The sequence below is a fragment of the Phalacrocorax aristotelis genome, chromosome 2, assembly GCF_949628215.1.
Source record: "Phalacrocorax aristotelis chromosome 2, bGulAri2.1, whole genome shotgun sequence".
In the NCBI taxonomy this organism is placed as follows: Eukaryota; Metazoa; Chordata; class Aves; order Suliformes; family Phalacrocoracidae; genus Phalacrocorax; species Phalacrocorax aristotelis.
The window spans coordinates 27,808,879-27,828,957 of record NC_134277.1 but is presented as its reverse complement, the minus strand read 5'-3'; the positions used below and the strand labels follow the sequence as shown (position 1 = coordinate 27,828,957).

The 20,079-nt window shown below is 44.1% G+C and overlaps 1 protein-coding gene across 1 annotated transcript; it reads right to left on the bottom strand.

Moving 5' to 3' along the window:
• Nucleotides 1–3,054: 3,054 nt before the first annotated feature.
• On the bottom strand, nt 3,055–14,312 carry ASB4 (ankyrin repeat and SOCS box containing 4). The gene is made up of 5 exons (XM_075086112.1): nt 14,029–14,312; nt 10,134–10,433; nt 7,058–7,548; nt 5,300–5,413; nt 3,055–3,603 (listed from the first exon to the last, which is right to left on the bottom strand). The coding sequence occupies exons 1-5, from the start codon at nt 14,240–14,242 to the stop codon at nt 3,415–3,417; spliced, it is 1,308 nt and encodes a 435-aa protein (XP_074942213.1). The 5' UTR covers nt 14,243–14,312; the 3' UTR covers nt 3,055–3,414.
• Nucleotides 14,313–20,079: the final 5,767 nt, after the last annotated feature.

Here is a 20,079-nt window from a genome sequence, read left to right as displayed (position 1 = left end):
AAAGGTTTTGAAGGAAAATACATTCCTGAACATTGTTAAATTGACTATGACTTCAGTTTCACCTATGTGGTCTCCACAGAGAAATCAGTGGAGTTCTGAGTCAGGCTGGATCCAGCCAGACATCAGGGGCTAGGTTTAAAATTATTACAAAAGCAGTTTACAAAGAAGATGTCCATATTTCCATGAACCTCTGCAGTGGACCACAAAAACATGCGGAGTGTCTCTATGTTCATAGATGGGATAACTTCTTTTGTCAACAATGCACATGGCTTAAGAAATCCCTTCATACACACCTCTTAAAAAGCAAAAACACCAAAACATGTAATCTCATTGCTATCCATTGAGAAGTCATCAAGGGAGCTGTGGGAAAGGGCTGCCAATGGGAAAGGATAGTTCATTCTTTGTGCCCATCGTGCTTTAAATATTCTAATAAGCTGTGAAATGCAGTGGAAATGTCTCAGACATGGCTACATCTCTACTAAGAAGCCAAATGGCAAAAAGCAACTCATTTCACAGAAGACAACAAACAACCCTGAAAACAATTTTCTGTCATTTAAGTCATGACTAGGTTCAAACTTGCAGTGTAAGGGTGACAGCTTGGTCTCACATTATTTCCACCTGCAGCCATCCAATTTCTTGCAGCTGAAAATATAAAAGCATGATCAGGAATTACATGACAGTATGAAATTTCAAGGCATCTGCACGAAGTCAGAATAATAAGACTGCATCCCATAAATGTAATAAATGATGAGCTTATTATCAGGTACCCCTGTGCCTCACATGAGTAACTCCATCCAGTGTGTGGGAATAGAGTACAGTAAGAGAAAAAAAGAAAGAAATGTTAAAAGGTAACAAATAATAAGGTTTCCCTACTGTTGGTCTAACTCCAACAACAGAAGCAATTAAAGTGCATCAATCAGGTCTTATTTCTGTGATAGGATGATCTCCAGTGTTTTTAACAGCTTGCAAATTCCTATGACTATAATCAGCCTGATCCCACTGTGCTCCCTGTCAGATACCACAATGGCTATAATCTGGCACCTGCTTGGTACAAAGCTTGGAAGTGAGGCTGGGTGCCCACAGAATAAAAATTAAGTGTGTTCACTGCAGAGGGGGAGGATCAGAGGGAATTTAGGAACACTGGTGACAGCCTTTTTTCTTCTCTCTCAGCAAGAGAGTCCTGACTATGACAGGTCAGAAAATGCTGCTATTGTTCTGCCTTAAACCTCCCTCTTCCAGATGCAGAATTTCACTTCCAGAAGCAGCCAGTGCGGGGATGTGTTCCCAATAAAATCAGCTACCTCCATCTGCCTCTTCTGGACTACCCAGCTTGCTCCATTGTCAGACTGTTCAAAGTGACAAACATTTTCTTGCCTTAACCAGTTTGCAAATCCTCTTCCTCATGCCTGACTTACACAGGTACATATCCTAGAAAAGCAGTGGGTTTAGATAACTTAAGCTTTTTCCACCCTTTCAAATTCACTGGTTTTCCTTAGTGCAGAATTCAGCAGATCCCATCAACTTGGAACTGCCTCAAGCGGATTTTCCTATAGACAACCTGCCCCAGATCCTGACTGTTCTCCCAGTAAACTGCTGTAACGCCTCTGATAAAGATACCTCTGAAAATCTATAGAAATCTTCCATCAGTTTAGTAAAGTAGAGGGACCTATGTTACAATTTGATTCGTATAAGAAAGCATTTTCTCACGGTCTGTGCTGTCTTTGAAATTCTCCATTGGAACTGGAAAGTGTTAAATAGGAATCTACGTTGCTGTCTAGCTAAACATAAGCAGACCTATGAATTGGAGTCTCTCCTAACATAGCATACAGCCTTTGATTCATGAAAAAGGAGGTGAAAAGAAAAAGAAGTGATTTATAACACTGAATAATCTCTACATTCCTTCAAGTGCTGTTGTTGCCACTTTGTGAGACAGAGATAGTGAATAGTTTGACCGCTCCTGTGCGCCTGGGAAGAGCCTTATGTGCTCTGGGCTCTCTTGCAATGAGATAATATTAACAATAAGGACTGACAGCTTCACAGTCAGAGATGCAATGAGAAGTCAGGAGTTACTGGCTCCCAATGGTGGGCATGGCTCACCTCCCTTTTAACAGAGCCCAGAATTGTCAGGGTCTAAAATACAGTGGAACGGCCCAGATGGATAGCATCAAACTAAAACAGGAAAGAAAAATGCATTTTATCTGGAGATCAGATCACACGTGTGCCCTTGCTGTGGGATACCTGGTGTGTGAACTGCCTCTGCCCTGTGTTTCATCCTCCTGAACTGGAGACAGTAGCTCGGTCAGGAAAAAGGTTTTCTGCAAGCAGGGATACCAGCACCAGCAAGTCCAAAAGCAGAGGGCCTGCAAATCAAGGGGACGGGCAGGTCTGTAACAGCACAGCCAACACATCTTCATCTTGGAAACACCTTTCAGTTAAGGTGGGATTCCTTTCAGCTGCGCTTAGCTGCCAAAAAAATGAGGTGTATAGTCTGTGTTAGCAGGCTAGGTTCCTTCTATAGTCAAAGAAGAGAAGGGTTCATATTCTTGCCAGATCCCATCTGACACCATCCTGAAGGATATATGGATGGGTATAAGCCCAGCTGTGCACGTTACAGGGTCAAGTCCATTCTACCTGCATTTCTCAACACTAGGACATTAAGTTGTCACTGGTTGCAGTGAGAGCAGAAACAGAAACAGCATCTGCTAAAAGCTACCTGGGCATGAATAGCAATGTACAGAAATTTCAGCGCTGCAGATTTCAATATTGTGATTGATAATGCAAAAATTCTTACAATTAAAAAGGATATTATTATGACAAAGCATTATAAGATACAGACAGGTGTAGTGAACAGTGAACTAACATTGACTTGAGAGTCAGTGCACAGGAAAATAAGGAAACTACTGAAATCCTGTCTGTGGTCATGATTCAAAGCAGCTCGCCCATTTCTTTCTGGGGAAGCATTTCTGTGGCACTAACAAATGTCCTATTTTTTGATGGTACCCTTTCTTTTACTCCCAAAATGACAGCTGAAGAAAATTATAGTGAAACAGTATCAAAGGTTGTTCAGATTGAATCTAATGCTATCTAGCAGGTAGTGGAATAAACACCAAAGGCAGCAGAAGCATTGTCAAAGCTGAACTGAAAAAAACATGGAAGTATGCACCCCTGTGTTTGTTTGGAGGGGCCTTTCCAGCTCTGCCTCCCCCAGCATGACCCACAACCTGCAGCTGCAATTCCTCAGTGCAAGGAAGGCAAGCGGCTCCAAGGAGAGCTGGTAAATCCCAGCCCAGCTTCAGGCTGGCCTGTGACTGTATGAAAGTGAAGGGCTGTGTCAGGGTTGTGCCTGGATCTCCAGCCCGCAGCAGAGGCATGCGGATCCAGGAAGGGAGACGCTGGTGCCTGTGCTGCTGTGGCTCAGTAGATGATTCCTTCTGGTTCCAACAGCAGGTACTTCTTCATGGACAGGGGGATGGAGAGCAATGGGACTCCTCGGTGGCACCTTTCTGACAATATCGCCCGAATAGCACATCTGCATAAATGCATAAGTGACCGTGGTGAATTGCTGCACACAGTGAACAGAGAGTCATAGAAATCCTGGTGTCGCTGTAAAAAAACACAAGTATGTTTTAGAGCAATAAGGCTGTTTTCCTTCCCTCTCTTTCCCCTGCCCACACGCAGCTGTTGGCACAGCAAGGTAAAAAGCACAGCCATCCATCCTGTCCCTTGGAGGCACGCCAAGCACCAAGGACTTGGTTTAGCCAAATGCCCGCACAAAATTCTTATGCTTGCCTCAAATATTTAGTGTTAAGTTAAAGACCATGCTGAAATATTTAGGCTTGGTGTGTCTTATATCCATCAGCTTGAGGTGGGGGTTCCTCTGCAGTGTTAGTCCTGATCTGAGCAGACACTGTAGCCAGCTCAGCGTCAGTGCACGTGGGTGAGTTAAACCCCTAAACCTCACCACGGGGCAGCGAGGCAGCATAATGCCAGCACTACTGATGAGTTCGCTGGGGCTGTCAACAGCAAAGTACCTTTGGTCTTGCTCATCACCCCAGTAGCCTTTTAGAATAAATACAATTGCATCCCAACAAGAAGAAAAGTGCAGATGCTTAAAAATGATGTTGAAATAAAAGAAGCAAACAGTAAATACATGCAACTACGTGTGACTTGACCTTACTTTATATTCTTGCTACCTGACCGATCTGGTTACACTTTTTTTCAGATACACTTTATGTATTGAAAAATACAGATTTGTGTCAACAAAAATTTTTTTCTTCAATTTCATGTCAAATTTGGCAAACAGCTTTGACAACAAAAATGACAATCTGAACAAAGAAATAGAGCAACTGTAGACTTTTCCAAATATGAATGTTTCATTATTTGAGATTAAAGTTTTTGTTTGGAGAAAAAGAATTAGTTATTCCCTTTCTAATCACACTCACAGCTCAGCAAAGCTTCTATTATTGTTGTTGCTGTTGCTATTATTATTAGTATTATTATATTGAGGTAAAAAAATACCTTTAACATTTAGTTTTATATCCACCTAAAATGGTTTCTTCTAATTTTTTTTCTGAGCAAAGCTGACCTGAAAAAAACAGTTAGTCTTACAGTTTCTCTGGCTGTGTAACTCTGCAGATGGGGTTCTCTGAACATCACTGATAATGCATAACAGGTATCGATGCACTTCACTTCAGCAGTGGTTTGAAAGTTTTGAAGAAGCCCAGTATTAATAAAAAACTAGTTTTAAACTGGAATACTTGGGCTATGCAGATTTCTGAAGTAAAGGGATAATTATATCAAAGCATGTAGTTTGTCCCACAATTTTGCCTTTTGACATCTTTTCCTCTTCGGTATCTTATTTTTCATTTAAATTCTCCATGTATTTCCAGCTAACCAGTCCTGCTCACAGAAACCCAACCCGTGCAACAGAACCTAAAGACACATAGTCATTTACATGCAACACAGTACTTTTAAAACATCTGCTGACTTAAAAAAATACATATATACGCATTGACAGATCGGAAGAGACACCAGTCACAGCCAGTATCTTTCCACTTGCTGAGTGCAGGGAGAGCTGAGCTCCTGCAGCACCCCTGACGGGATGCTCCAAAGGACAATGTTGCAATGAAAATTTCTCAAAAATATGTCTTTTGTCAGTAAGTGATATTAAATGGGGAAGTCCCAAATCCTCTGAGATGTTTTTATCTTTCAAAAGTATTCTCACTTTTCTTTGGCCAGATATAGAGAATGCAGATAATGAGCTTGGTTTTTAATCAGTTGCAGCTCCTTCATAGCTTACCTCAAAGACATCGTCAGGTATGGCTGCTTTCCACTTCGATGTTGATTTGATGTGCTCATAGCTATTGACAACAATCTCCACAGCTCTGGGGTGGGAATGACAGGCTTGTAGCACCTGCAGCAAGATGCAGATGTGTCATGAGTACCACCAAGAGGCTAGGGATACCCTGGATGCTTGGCACTGTGCAATGGCATACTGAGACAGACACAGCCAAAGAATTATGAGAGGATAAGGTTAGAGATGCAGAAGACCCAAGCCCTGTGTACACTGCTCAGTACAAGCGCAGCGAGAAACCCCAGGCTAGCCCTCAGCAGAGCTGTGCACACCCCAGTTTAATACCATACAGAAATATTGGCCTAGGCCTCCAGAGCAGTGTAGCCTGCTGATGGGTGTATCTTTATCATCTGAATCTGGAAATAACTTGTTCATAGCTAGGTTGAGTGTCTCAACACCAGGCAAAGCCATGCATAAAGTCCTTGCTCCAGGTCATGCAGCACAGGAACAGAAAAAAATCCCATCGTATGAATCAAAAATGCGTTGTTACAGGAACATTTAAAGGAGGACAACACAGCTCAGCAGTAAGGCTTCCAAGCCACACAAGGCCCTGTAAACAACTGTTCTGCCCAGTAACTTCAGCTCAGTAGGAAAAAAACCAAAGTCTACTTTCACTCATACCCATGGAATAACACTTTGCATTCACACTGTACGGTGCACAATTTTGTCCCACACAGTAGACAGGCTTTCACAAACAAAACTGCAGAACATCCCTCTGGGATAAATATCATCGTATGTATTTTACAGATGGCGAATGATGGTTTGGAAGGGGGACCCGCTCCAAGCAGCAGGAGAAAGGTGGAGGCAGGAAGAGGAGACCCCAGACCTGGCTCTCAAACATCCTCTAGGGGACTAAGTGTTGTTCTATTACAGACAGGACCAGGTCATCCTGGGCTCCAGAGGGCACAGCCAAAAGTTCGGCACTTTATTCAAAGGCTTCTGGTTGTTTGGCTTGTTAAAACTTTTTATATACAGTGGAGGAGCTGCAAAATGTTGCTCAGGGCACTGGACGAGAGACAGTAAGTCCTGGCTACAGCAAGCTTACTTAGTTGCCTGATATAAGAGGTCTGTCAGCTACTTCTGTCAGTGTCTTGGGATTTGGGAGGGATCCTGCAATTATTGTTCTTTTTCTTTTTTTTTTCTTCGATCAACTATGAGCCAAGGGCCAGCATTTCCCCTTAATTTCTCACATTTCCTGGGAATGAACCAAAGATTTACTGAGATCCATTTCATTTGGAATAGGTGTGAATAGATTTTTAAAGGTCAGAAGTGACAAACTGAATCAACTGGTCTGATCTCCAGTCTTTGGTACAGGCCATGAAATATGCATTTCATATAACCCAGTTAAGCCTGTATGGAACTAGGTTTGACAAAGGCACATAGGTCTTCTGAAATGAGAAAGTGAATCAGCTCTGAAAAATTAGGCTTCAACTGGTTGTTAGAATACGGGGTTTCAGGTTGGTTAAGAACAAAAATGGGATCTGGGTCTGGTTTCTGTCATTAGCACCTGTAATTTCACTTCAGTCAAATGATACCACTCTTACACCAGGTCAGCTCACAAGGTTTTGGGCATTCTGGGCCCATAGTTTACATGACTCCAGCAAATCCACATACCACCAGACCCTGAAGTTTGGATCTCCCATCCCATTCCTGTTCAAAGCATCACCTCTCTCCATATCCCTACTGCAGAAAGCCATCCTTAACCTTGTGGAATTGCAGTGGATATATCCTAGCTGCTCCATGATTCAGCAGCAGCTGGTAGCAGATGTCAGGCTGGGCAGCTGGCCGCACAGATGTCACTTTTATGATATACTGTAGTGGTGCACAGCCGTTGACATCCATGATGTTTGCTTCTGCTCCTGCCTCCAGCAGCATATGCAGCAGGACGTGATCACAGTTCCAGGCAGCTTTGTGGAGCGGTGATTTGAAATCCTCATCACGAGCATTCACTTCAGCTTTATAGTCTAAGAGCATCCGACAAATGAGGTGGTGCTCTGGGCTGTATATCTGATCCTTATAGTGCAGGGCCCAATAGGCTGCACAGGCCAGGGGAGTCTCCATGTAGGCATTGAGAGCATCAACATGCGCTCCTTGTTCCACATAAAAGGCCACGAGCTCTGGGATACCCAAACGTGCAACGATGTGCAGAGGAGTCTCCTCATCCTGGTTGTTTGTTTTTATGTTCACGTTCGCTCCTGCCAAAAAAAGATGATGGGAAAAAAATCAAGGCAATGAAATCCTGGTTTGGCCATCTTTCTGCCTGAGCCCAGCTACCCAAGGAGAAGGTGAGGGTGGACAACTGGCTTGAAAGACGCACATGGAAATGCAAATAGCTAGGGACACAGATTCTGCACTGCTTAAGCCTCCAGGCAACCCTTGGAAACTTCAGGTTCTTGGATCCAGCTTCAGATGTGATAGCTTGGCCCGCCACTGGCAGAAGACCTTATCTGAACGCTCTGTTTTGGAGCAGCATGCAGGTCCAAATCTCTGTGTGAAAAGCTTTTTCGTGTAAATTAAGAACTGGAGGAAAAGGAGAGCTTTACTCCTACTCCGGAGAAAGCTCTGCTCAGATCTATACCCTGAGATCTCTTCCTGCAGCCCCTCATTAACGGCGAGCCTGGAAGAAAGGACATTTTATGATAGATCCATCGATGATATTAAAAAAACCCCCATAGACAAAGTCAGCAGCTGAGGGTCTGGATCCTGTTTTCAAGCGGTTAAGGGGGCCGGTACGACTGCTCCAGTCGTGCCGAGCGGCTGTGGCAGCTGAAGCAACAGCACCATCTACTGAGCCCCGGCCCCAGCAGCGCCGCGGCTCCCCGCTGCCCCCCCGCTTCCCAGGGTTGCTCTGAAGAAACGCAAATGACTGTAGGCATAATACCGAACGCTGCTTATTAGAAAAGAGGGAAGGCTGGCAAGACCCCACTCCCCAGAGCAAAGCAGAACCATAAAACCGCAGTGGGGCCAGAGGCTGGAGGGGCAAGGGGCTTCTTCCGGAGATGGAGGGTGCTGGTGTCGATGGTCGCAGCGGGGTAGACAAGGGCTCCTTGAACCTGGGGCCTTGGCAAACTGTCAGTAAAGTACTCTTGCAAGAGCAAGTGCATGCTGTGTGGCCACCCGTCTTTCTCTGGGCTCATGAAAGCCCTCATGTGGCCAAACTTACACTAGGACTGAGGTATAAGGACAGGGAGGAAGGAAGAGGAGTCAGAAATTACTTCTGGGCTAGAAAACCTGAGTGCTAATGCCGTTAAGCCATGTTGAGTGTTAGTTGTGTTGAATGTCCATAAGAGTATCAGCAGTCTAAGTTTGGAGGTGGTAGATGAACATGGGATCAGTTTTGCTTGGTTGGCAAGTTGCCCAAACCAGAAGCAGTTAAACTACATCTACCTGAATTGACCCAGTGCGATACCACTGAGAGGAGATGGCAGGGTGGGAGATGAGTCTTGGAAACCCTGGTGCAGGGACTTTAACTGAAACCCTGGCTTTGGCTGTTGGGTGGTGCTGAGATTTGTGTGCGCACACCTGCCACATTTTGCTCTAGACCTTTCCCATTTTGCTTGAAGTCTCAACATTTAGCTCCTATGGAGATTTGAGTTTACTGAGTGCTTTGGGATGAAGGGTGGCTTGTAATGTATTATTATTCTGTTGCTGATGGGTGGGTGGAGAAAGCCTACAGAATACACCCTTTCATTTGCGTTCACCCTATGCTACATTTTCTAAGACTACATTTGCCTTTTTAGCTTTTCCATGGTAGCAAATTCAACTCCTACTGTCAGGACTGTTTGCTTTGGGCAGGATACAACTGGCAGCATTTATTTTCCTTTCTACCAAACAAAATAATATGTATCTTTCCAGCAGAAGAAAAGTGATGTGGTTATTCATTCAGGACTGCACATGGCCTTGCCCACAAAGCATACTCAGGAAAAGCCTCCAGTAACAACACATATAGCAAAAAAAAAACCAACCCAAAAGTGTTTGTATTTGTCATGGCACAGTGTGATAAATAGGGGCATCTGTCTGTAACTTAAGACTTGAGCTGCTTGACTTTGCTGTACCTTTTACGTCTGTCTTTTACTGTGTCCTAAGTCAGCATCCTTGTGTTCAGGAAACAGTGTGTGACACCAATATATTTATCCAGGAATTACATCTATTCATAACTTTGTCATGGATGACCACCAGCATAATGTATCTTACTTTGGGAAAACAAAACTCTTATATCAATATCCTTTTTTCCCCAATACGTACACAGATGCAGGAGTTTGGCTGCTGACAAATGAAGAGACAGTATGAAAAACTGCATCCAGATTTCCAAGGCCAGGTCTCATAAAACAAGTGGTTGGACAAATTTTACTGAGATGAAGGAAATTTGAACAAGAAAGAAGAGGAAAGGGGTGCACTTTCATGCGAAAATGTCTCAATAGTAAACCTAGATGAAGAAGATAAAAAAATAGAGAAACAGAAAATCCCTGGTTCAGAGGAGCCCTTTTGCTGAGGGACTGACTGGGCAGTGGGCTGGAGGCACTGAAGTGGGAAACAACCCTGGAGTAAGGGCAGGTGGCCAGGGAGAGGGAAGGACAGATGGGGTGAGGAATCAGAATGGGAGAAACTTCCTCTGATCAAAGAGATCGGGAAAAGGAGTCTGAGATGAAGAAGTGAGTCAGCTGTGGGTGGAAGGGATAAATACACATGTACTTTGACAAATTGCCTCCTAAGGGAAACCACAGACCATGTCCACCATCTCTGGACATGCCATGAGAGACCCTCCAGAGCGCCATCTTACCTCTCCAAACAAGCTGCTGGGCACAAGGCACGGAGGTTCGTGTCGTACAGAAGTGCAAGGGCGCCTGCCCACTCATTGAAAAGCAGTTCAGTTTAGCTCCATGGTTGCAAAGGATCTTGAGACACTCAACATTTGCCATTTCACATGCTACGTGGATTGCAGCTTTTCCGTTGGGGCGGCAGTTGATGGTAGCTTTGTGATTGAGCAGGACTGAAAGACTCTCCAGATGTCCGTACATGACAGCTAGATGAAGTCCAGTTGCCCAGGATATTTTTAATTTGTAGCTAGGAAGCCAGTACCCTGAACAAAGTGAAAATGTGTTACCATCCTTGGCAAAGACTTTTCTTTGGACTATCCACCTACTGAGAATAATTGAAGGGGAAGGAAGAGTTGGAGTTTTGCTTTAATTTACTGTAGTTTCACCAGATACCGCTTAGTGTACATGAAGTTTTCTCAAGCATAGCTTCATTTTCATTAAATGCTTTTACTATGTGTGCTGAATAGCCTGGCTTTTGGAGAGGTAATTCCCGTGTAGATGTACTCTGAAGGCAGCTTTTGTTTTTCTTGTGACCTGTGTAGACTCAATTAAAGAAAAAAACGCTTAGAGCATTTGAAATGCCACCAGCTAAAACATATGGGTGAAATGGGATCTTCAGCCTGCCAATAGCTGAACAAAGGTGGTGTTGGAATAAGAAGGCAGCATTTACTTAGGCCAGTGACTCAACAGGTAGCTCATCCTGCTGTTTTGGCATAGGAGATTGCAGGATCTTGCGTGTCAGGAGCTGAATTCAGACCTCCAGTGATACATTGCACATAAGTGACCCCTGGCAATGTGGCTGCAGCTGTATCACTGACCTCCTGCCAACTACTGCCCCTGAGGAGCGTGGAGTGAGGAGTTTGGATGCTGATGTAAATTAAGGTGAAGAGCCAAATAGAAGCAGTGTCACTTTAGCATGAAATTTGGCTCAAAAATATTTGGATTTTTCTCTGAAAGCTTCACTGTTAGGTTTTTTTTTTTTTACTTACAGACAGGTGCAAGACCAAACAGAACTTAAATATTTGTTCTCAAAACAGGACTACATGGTTAATGACCTCACAGAGACAGTGTCAGAAGTGATTACTATATAATTTGTTTAAAAAAAAGTAAACCACAATAATAATGTGCAGAAGGGCAGAAGTCTAAAACTTTTTATTTTCCCTCTTTTTTTTTAGTACAGCAGCTGCATCATAGCTTGAATGTGCCTGTAAAATCTTCTGGGTTTGATTTATCTATTTCTCCTTGGATGAATGCCTGGCTGAATACTGTTATCATGTAAAAGACACAGCAAAAAATACTAAAGATGTATAATGAGCTCAAATTAACTTCGACATTCATTTCTGAATCTCTAGTTGTATACAGTTTTTCAACCTTAACGTCACATAGAACAGTTTTTACAATATTCCTGTGTGTTGTATTAGACAGAAAGAAGATGGAGAGGAAAGAAAGAGGTAAACAGAAACAAAGAGCTGGTGGCAGAGAGAATCTTGGATTAAAGTTCTTCTTCCCTCCTAGTTAAAGTGCAAGTATATTCTGAGGTAGATGCCAGTAATGCAGTTTTTGTATGCCTCTGAAAAATGCTAGATTTCCACTGAAATGTTACCGTTATGAAATGGACAGTCATGACAGCAGCTGGACCTCCTGCTCTGGCATGGCTGCAGTGACTTGTTCCTGACCAATATAAGCATTTATTAGTGCCAGCATGTGAGATGCCAGAGGTGAGAAACTGTCTACAGACTGTGGCACCCACTCTAGGACTAAATTTTGGGGACTACCAAACCCAGTCCCCAGGGAACCCAGGCTGTGAATGGCAATGGCAGGCAGCCCTGAGGCACATGAGTGCCCAAGCGGGGCAACAAGCTCCTCTGCAGCCGCTCAACCCTCTCAGTGCGCTGACTATCCAGGTTACACTGACAGCTTTGGTAGGGCAACCTCTTCATCACATGCCCCCAAACTGGGCACAAAGTAGGTGGGCTATATCCCAGAGCCTATGCATATAACAGAACAAATTTCTTAAATCAGGTCCCCATCTGAATACACATGTGCCATTCCCCCTTGTTACCAGTGAGCTGGTGGGGGACTGCTGGCTTACCCACACAGAGCTGGGCCTCACATTTATGGCCAGATGTGAGCCATAAGTGATACATAACAGCAGGAAAGTGATCCTTAGAAGCCCAGTTATCCCTTTATATAGCCACAGTTTCCCTGTCTGACACCACCATTTATGTCCTTTGCCTGTGCTCAGATATCCTGAGGGAGCATCTCCCATGTTCTCTGCCCAAACCTGCAAACGCCTCTGAGCCCAGAGGGACGGGGACCAGGCACTGAGCAGGAAGTAGATGTCGGCTCCATGGAAGGCCTCATTCAGCTTGCCTGTTCCTTTGGTTAGAAACGTGAAAAAGCCATGGCACATGCAAGGTCAGTGTCCTTGGTAGCTATCAGCTTCTTTGAAAGAGAGGAAGCTAAGCCACAAGCCACTCTGTCACCCATGGCATCTCCTTTCTACTTCATCGCGTAGGGCTGTGGTAAAGCTCAGGCTGTCTGAATGGTAAGGTGGTTGGGCTCCCCCTCTCAAATCACAGTTATCTGGGAGTTAAAGTAGAATTTGCACAGAAGTTGATAAAGTGCCTTCTGCCTTTTGGACAAAAAAAGCGAATATGCTCTGTGATTTAGGCCATAGGCTGCATTTACCTCTCTACCTTTTGGAGAAAGGAGAGACTTCTCCAAAAGAGAAAGGTTAATGCTTGCAGTCAAATGATCTACAATTAAAAAAATCTATGCATTAATCCTGTAGCCTCAAACCACAACCAGAGTGCATCTCAGCCTGCTGAGAACAGAAGAAAAGGTATTTTAAGATACATTCATTACTGTGTGGGTTAGTTCAGACACTGTCCCCAGGGGAATTATGGCATAAGTCCATCATACTCACCCTAATGAAATGGAAAGAACAGGAGCCAATCATTAAATTAGAGGTAAACACAGAAAACAAGAAGAGGTGGGATATTGTCCCCTCTTTATGCCACAGAAAAGAAAGTGCATTTGCTGTGCTGCTGAGACTGGAGGTGTTTATCTCCACATATGATTAACTTCTGGCAAAGGCTGATCATTACTGTTTTCTAGAGACACACGAAAAGTCTGTTAGGAAGTAGGTGATGAAGTATGTTAATTTTAGCAGATAACAAACTTGTTTTATTGCTTTAAGTTTTCGGAAGTTCAACCACTGTCTGGCTGAGAACTGGTTTGGGTTTTCTACACTCCAGAATAGATGTCTTTACTGTCATGTGTCTCTAGATTGTTCTTCTGGTTTGATAAACTAGCACATCCCCACTTTCTGTCAGTTTGAAAGATAAATCTCCTCCCATCCAGCAACATCCAAGGTCCACATGATTTCCTTAGCTCCCCTGAGCTAGGGAGAATTCACTCTACTGCTACTGTAAACTGAAAATGGAAGAGATTTAATAATATTTTATGTTTCTAAATGGTCTGTATATGTGACTGGGTACATGCAGGGAATGTCCATACCACACTTAACCTGCACATGTCTACTCTGGGCTTTGCACCCAAGTTTTCTGTGAGGAAATGGCAAAGAACTCCTCTTTCTGGACTCCCCTGAAGCTGCAGCAGCTGCCTCAGTGGCATGGAAGCTCAGGCTGGTCTCTGGCCTGCCCTCCACCAAACCCAGTGAGCACAGCTGATAAGCTCCCCTACTGTGGTGACCACAGCCGTATGAACGTACTGAGACCCTACTGCCTATGAAGCAACTTACGTTGCAACTTCAGAAGAGACAAAAGGCCACAGTTTCTTGAAAAATCACTCAAACCCACCTACTTCCTGGCTGATGAATGCTGCTGCATTTACCTTGTTTGTAGGATGCCAGAATCAGGTTTTCATCTTCCACTTCAAACACTGTGTCCACATCTATTTTCTTTTGGCTCAGGAGCTTTTCCAGTGTTTCAAAGTCATTGGACTTCAGGGCTTCAAGAAAAGCCTTTTTCACCAACTTTGCAGCTGCAGATCGAGTAATTTTCCCCTCCGTACTCTCTCCCTCTTTGTATGTCTCCTCCAGATCCATTTCCAAATGTATTTGTTTGTGCTGTGAGGAGGGATACACTGAGATCCCTATAGCACAGTTGCATGCTGAAGCTCCTGAAGACCAGAAGGTAATTTTATCACTTGGTCATGCTGATCTGCTTGTTCTATTTATATGATGAGCATTTCAGGCATTGAAATGCCACTCTTAGATATCACCACACTCTTTTTATGAAAGTGAGGACAGAGACACTAGCAATAACACCCAAATAAGAGTTATCTCCATGGGCTTTTTACACATTAAGCTTCATTAACCACATGGTTATCCTCCGCTCCTGCCATACACTTACATTAAAAGACACTAGTCCCAGGTGTTGTTTCTCAGCTGGAGAGCCACTCACATTTCCTTCCATCGTTACCGTTGCTGATTTATTGATTGCAATGGGTTGTGATACTCTCTCTGCAGATGCCTTGTAATTAGTGCATTTCAGAAAAAAGAAATTAAAATCCCTAAGGATTTTCTGTGGGAGGTAGCTCACTCTTCCCAAGGACAGCATTTAGCATGTCGGTCCTACCTTCATTCCTCCAGCCATCAGGCAGGCCTCCAAAGAAGTCCCTACCACACAGGTCTCACAGGTACCCTGATCTGTAAAGCCCTAAGGGATCATTATGTTGATCCAGCCCAGTCTCCTCTATAATACCCTGAGCAGCAGGATTTCCCTAGTTCACTCAGGGGTGCTGCCACAAACAGCGCTCCCAGGAAGGAGAAAGGCTGGGATGAGGGGACTGCAGAGCTGTACAGCCATGTTTGGGGGTGGGGGACTTCACACACCGCAGGGGACTTGACCTGCAAATTAACTCAAGTGCAAGTACAGGAGGCCACATGAATCCACAGGATCTTTTCCTTCCCCCTGCACATTCTTCACCTAAATTCAGACCCTTCCCTATACCAGACCCACTTTTACCTTTCCCTCACAATCCCATCACCCACTAAACACTTCCTCCTCCCTCCCTTTTCCTTCTCTCTTTGCTGGTCCTGTCCCTGTGTTGACAACAGACTGCAATGATGCAAACCCACACATGGCCAGCGTGAGCTGCTGCCATGCACCACATAGAAGTGGCTCACACCTGCACCCACTTGGGCTGCTGGATGAGACCATAGCTAGAAGACAACTATCCACCCTTGATTTAAATCACCCAGCAAAGCAGATGCTACCACAACCATTAAGAAGAAATTTCCATGTTCATCCTTCCTGGCAGTTTGGCTGCCAAGTGGGCTGGTAGGGAAATGTGAGCCAGGTGATACTGGAAGTTGGAGCAGTCTCTGTGTTCATAGGATTTCCAGGGACTGGGCTCCTCAGGCAGCCCCATGAGGATCTGCAGGACCCCCGTCCATGGGAACGCTCACCAGATCTCTCCTAGAGCCAGTGTTCAACAAAGGTGTTACAGGACAGCAGTACATGGAGTACTGTGAAATTTGTGAGTACTTTCTACCTGTGTGCCTTTGGATGAAGAATACTTTATAAAAACTACTTCCCTGAGGTATTGCACTTTGTAATAGACACAGTGGGAAATAAACTTGCTTGCCCTGGTGCTATGGGTTCTAGGCAGCTTACCTGGGTATTTCTAGGCTTACTTAAGAAGGGAGTCAGCATCAGGCTCTCCATTCCTTTACGTTTCCTCCTGTGTGACTGCCTCTCTCTCACTTTGTTACTTCCAGTAGTGGATGACTCCATGATTCTAAAAAAGAGTTAGTGCTTGTCTGGCATGAGCACATGGACAAGATGTGAACTCCAGATCTTCTCATTACCTGCACTGTATGTTTTAAATTACTGTATTCCTGAGAGGTCATGGATGCACAAAGCGCTAATACATGGCTGTAATCAGTTGTTTACTTCAGCTACACTTTTTGATTTCAAATGGACTAGCTTTTCATCTATCATCTTTTATACATAGTATTAGATGATGCAAGGACATTCAATCTAGCTGTATACCAAAAGGATCATGCCAGCACATCTCCATGCTGGTCTGCTTCTTGAAGGTTGAGATGCACAAGCACCTTGCTGTAGCAGATTACTGCATATTTGCTGATCCATTGTGCTTGCTCTTGGTTGACAAGCAAGGTGAGGTAATTTGTGACGGCTTGGCCCACAGTGAAAGAGAAAGCTGATAAAAATTACCTTACATCTGTCATGGTCCACGACGATGCCCAGGGACAGCACCTCAGACCAGATGGCACACTACAACTTGCTCATCTTCAGTAATTTGTGTGGCCCTGCTCTGACTCTCACAGAATTTTTTCTTAACATTAATGAGCTCAAAAGAGAAAAAGGAAACAATTATAGATACCTATAGCCTTTATAGCTTTTTCCTGTAAGCTACATTTGGGTCTAATCTTGAAAAATCTACTCATATGAGTACACTGGTGGTTTCAGTACAGTTACATACAAGAATGAGGAGATGGTTTTATGTTTTACATTGACAAACTATCACAAAAAGTTAGCTTGACTTTTTAAATCATGACATAAGAATTTTTATTAGCTTGCCTGAAGTATAGTAAAAATATATTTATGAATACATAAATGCCGTAAGTCATCTGTGGGGCAAAGGGACCAGTTTTTACTACGTATCTAAATTTTTGCCATCCATGTAATTTCGTACAGACTTTTCCCCCACCATACCACAAGGTGGCAGTTTGATTTTAAAAGTCAGAATTCATGTCATCCAAGCCCCGAGGCTGCCAAGTATCCCAAACATCTCACTGTGAAACAACAGCTCATCACTTTTTTTGTACAAATATCAGTACTAGTATTTACCATATTTATAGGTTAGACTTGAGGCCACTGTGATGGGCACTGCGCACTCACACACCGTATCCACTGAGAAAACCCAGTTTCCACATTTAGGATCACTTGTCTGAATTACCCAGCTAACACAAAGGAGTATTTTTACTGGGGACACAACTCCTGCCCCCAAGCTTTCCTTCTGCTCCACACAGTGCTACGCAACACGCTTCTGTTCACAGGCCAGTTCACAGGCATTTGAACATCTGCACCTCGTGAGGACTGGCTGGATCTGCCCCTTGTAGGTGGTTACAGCAGGTCAGAAGAACCAGGTGTGAAGGAGCACAGCAAGCAAGAGAAGAGCAGATGATGCTCTTGGGGTGCACACTGCTTTCAACTTCAGGCAATGGGACTGTTGTCCCTGGCTTCAGATGGGCTGCTGAGGACCTTTTCCATCAGGGTTATCACGGGCTTGTTCTAAAGTCCGCAGAAGTCAAGGGAAGTGTTGCCACTGATGTCAGTGGGCCATATCCTTTATAAGGCCGAGCACCAAGCAGCAGAGCTGAGCCAGGGAAAGCTGCCTGGAGGTGAGTGCATGAGCACCATTGGGGTGGTATGAGAAGGATGACATGTGTCACAGGAGTTTGTATAAAAGTCAGAGTTGTGACTGCTCGTAGAAGACAAAGACAACCTTAAGGAGAAAATAAGAAAGGATATACTGGCAGGCTGTATCTCCTGAGGACCCCTCCATTGGTCCTTGCTGATGCAGAGCAATGATCCATTGGCAGCTCCATAACTCACAGCAGTGCTGGGAACAGCTTGAGCAGAGTTTTGGAGGTAAAACCCGACATCCTGAACTCAACGCTGGGGCAGGCAGAAAGCCAGCAAAAGGAGAAATGCTCCAAAAGAACAGTGGTGTTGCAACTGGAGCAGTGGAGGAGTTAGTCCTAGCTGCAATACAGAAAAGCCAGCCAGCTCCCTGCAAACTCGCTCCTAGCCAGCCTGTTCTGCAGCAACACTGTCCCAAAGGCAGAGCCATCGGGGGCAGGTATGGAGGACAGTAATAGATGCAGGGTCACCTACCGGCTGCTTTAGCAGGGTTGTTACAAATGTTCTGCCCCAGCCACTTACAGAGGGGACCTTGAAACATTGCGAGCAACCTCCAGCTCTGATCCTTGCAGCGGTGTATCGGTGCGCTTGGCTAGTGAGGTTTCTTTTCTGCCCCTTCCTTCCCTCAGCAAGTTACTGGGTAAAGCAGGTTGCTTAAGCAGTATTAACACAGCCTCTGGGAGAAGCTGTCTGTCCTGCTCTGAAACTTTGTGTGTTAAGGAGGGAAACTTACTGAACATCAGATCTGTGGGCCTGAAGCACGAAACAGATTCTTGAGTTAATCCTACACTTTCATCTCTTCTGAACTGTGCATGCTTGTAAAAATACTACTGCAGTGGTGATCACAATCCCCTTGCTTTGCTGTGGCCCTTGCAGCATCAGCAGCCCAAGTCTGCCACGCTGCTGCCCGTTCTGAGGGCAGTATTGCCTTGTATACCCCTTCTGTTGCCAAGTATATCCCTTGTTTCCTCTTGACAGCTCTCAGTTCCCAAGCTTGATTAAGCACAGCCCTTCTACTTATTCATATCACACATCTTTTTGCTAATATTAATATTGACTTTTTTTCACTGCTGTACATCTTTATGCCTGCTTTAGCCATCACTATATTTTATCTAATTTTCTTCTTCCAGGATGCTGACTCTGAGTGTGAAGATTACATAAATCTTCCCCATGCTTCTTGCTTTATTACTTAGTAGGAAAAAAAAAAACTCTAGCTGTGCCAGGTGCAAACTGTTTTCTCCAGGTGCTCAGCTCTAAATCATCTTTTGAGAAAAGTCCTCTCTGTCAATTCATCCCTGTGGCTGGTTAACCTGAAACCTTCTTAGTATTGTCAGTTTGGGATCCTCTTCTTGTTCTTTGTTGTCTTATTTCACTTTTGTTCTCATTCGCTAGGGATGGGGAGAAAAAATAGTCCCAGATCCTCAAAGGTATTTAGACACAAAACCCTTAAGTCACTGGAAGTCATGTCTCCAGGAGCTAGGAACCTATGTACCTGTGAGAGTCTGGGCCTTCTGTTTTTGTTTTCAGTAAAGCAAGCATAATTTAGAGATAAGGACCAAGTGAGGTGCTTAAGCCTTAAGGTACATGCATGTTACAAGACTAAAGGTTGATGCCAACAATCCTGAATTTTGTTCTCATATAACTTCATGTCCGAAGACTTAATAGCAAAACCTTAGCCCATCCTTCCACAGGTTTTGTTTTGGCATTTATGCCTGCTATTTCCATCTTCAACACCTGGAATCTGTTTCCTTCATTCCTGCACATTGTTCCAACTCCTGCTATCAGTGTATTTATGAGGATGTCCAGAAGCTCAGGGTTGGATTAGCTATTGATGTTAGGGTGTTAACTGTTGAATTTAGGATGTTTTAAAAATGAGGAATAATCTCTCAAAAATTACAGCTAAGATAATATAATTATTAGATTGTTGTCCTACAAAAAGTATGCACAAAATGCACTTATTCTGCAGAACAGATAAAAGTTAAAACAAGTACCATATCTACCAAGACACAACGCTTCCTTTTCCCTTTGATTCAAAGGGCGTAAGTGTTGTAAACAGGATGCATATACACAGACAGAAATTAAAACCAGGTGGACAATATCTTCAAGGCATGGAAAAAACAAATCTTGCCTATCTGTGCTTAGTGGAAAATTCTTCTAATATTTTTTGCAGCTTGATGTCGTAGTATCGGACAATATTTAAGACAGTGAAATTTTGCAACCAGACTTAAAATGTGAATCTCTTCCACTTTCCTGCTGGTGAATTGAGGCATGGGCTATGGGTTTAAATGAAGCCTGTGGAAAGCAGCTCTTTAAAGACAAGCGTTCCTTCACAGCAGCGAGACAAAAATAATTCATTGCCCATAGAAAGGGCCCCGCAGGCGGCTCTGTGTCTCCTACCCTCTCTCATGCCCGCCTGCCTGCTGCTTGGCTGTGCTCCCTGGCAGGGCTGGCTGGGGCTGAACTCCAACGGTGGTCGGCTGAAGATGAG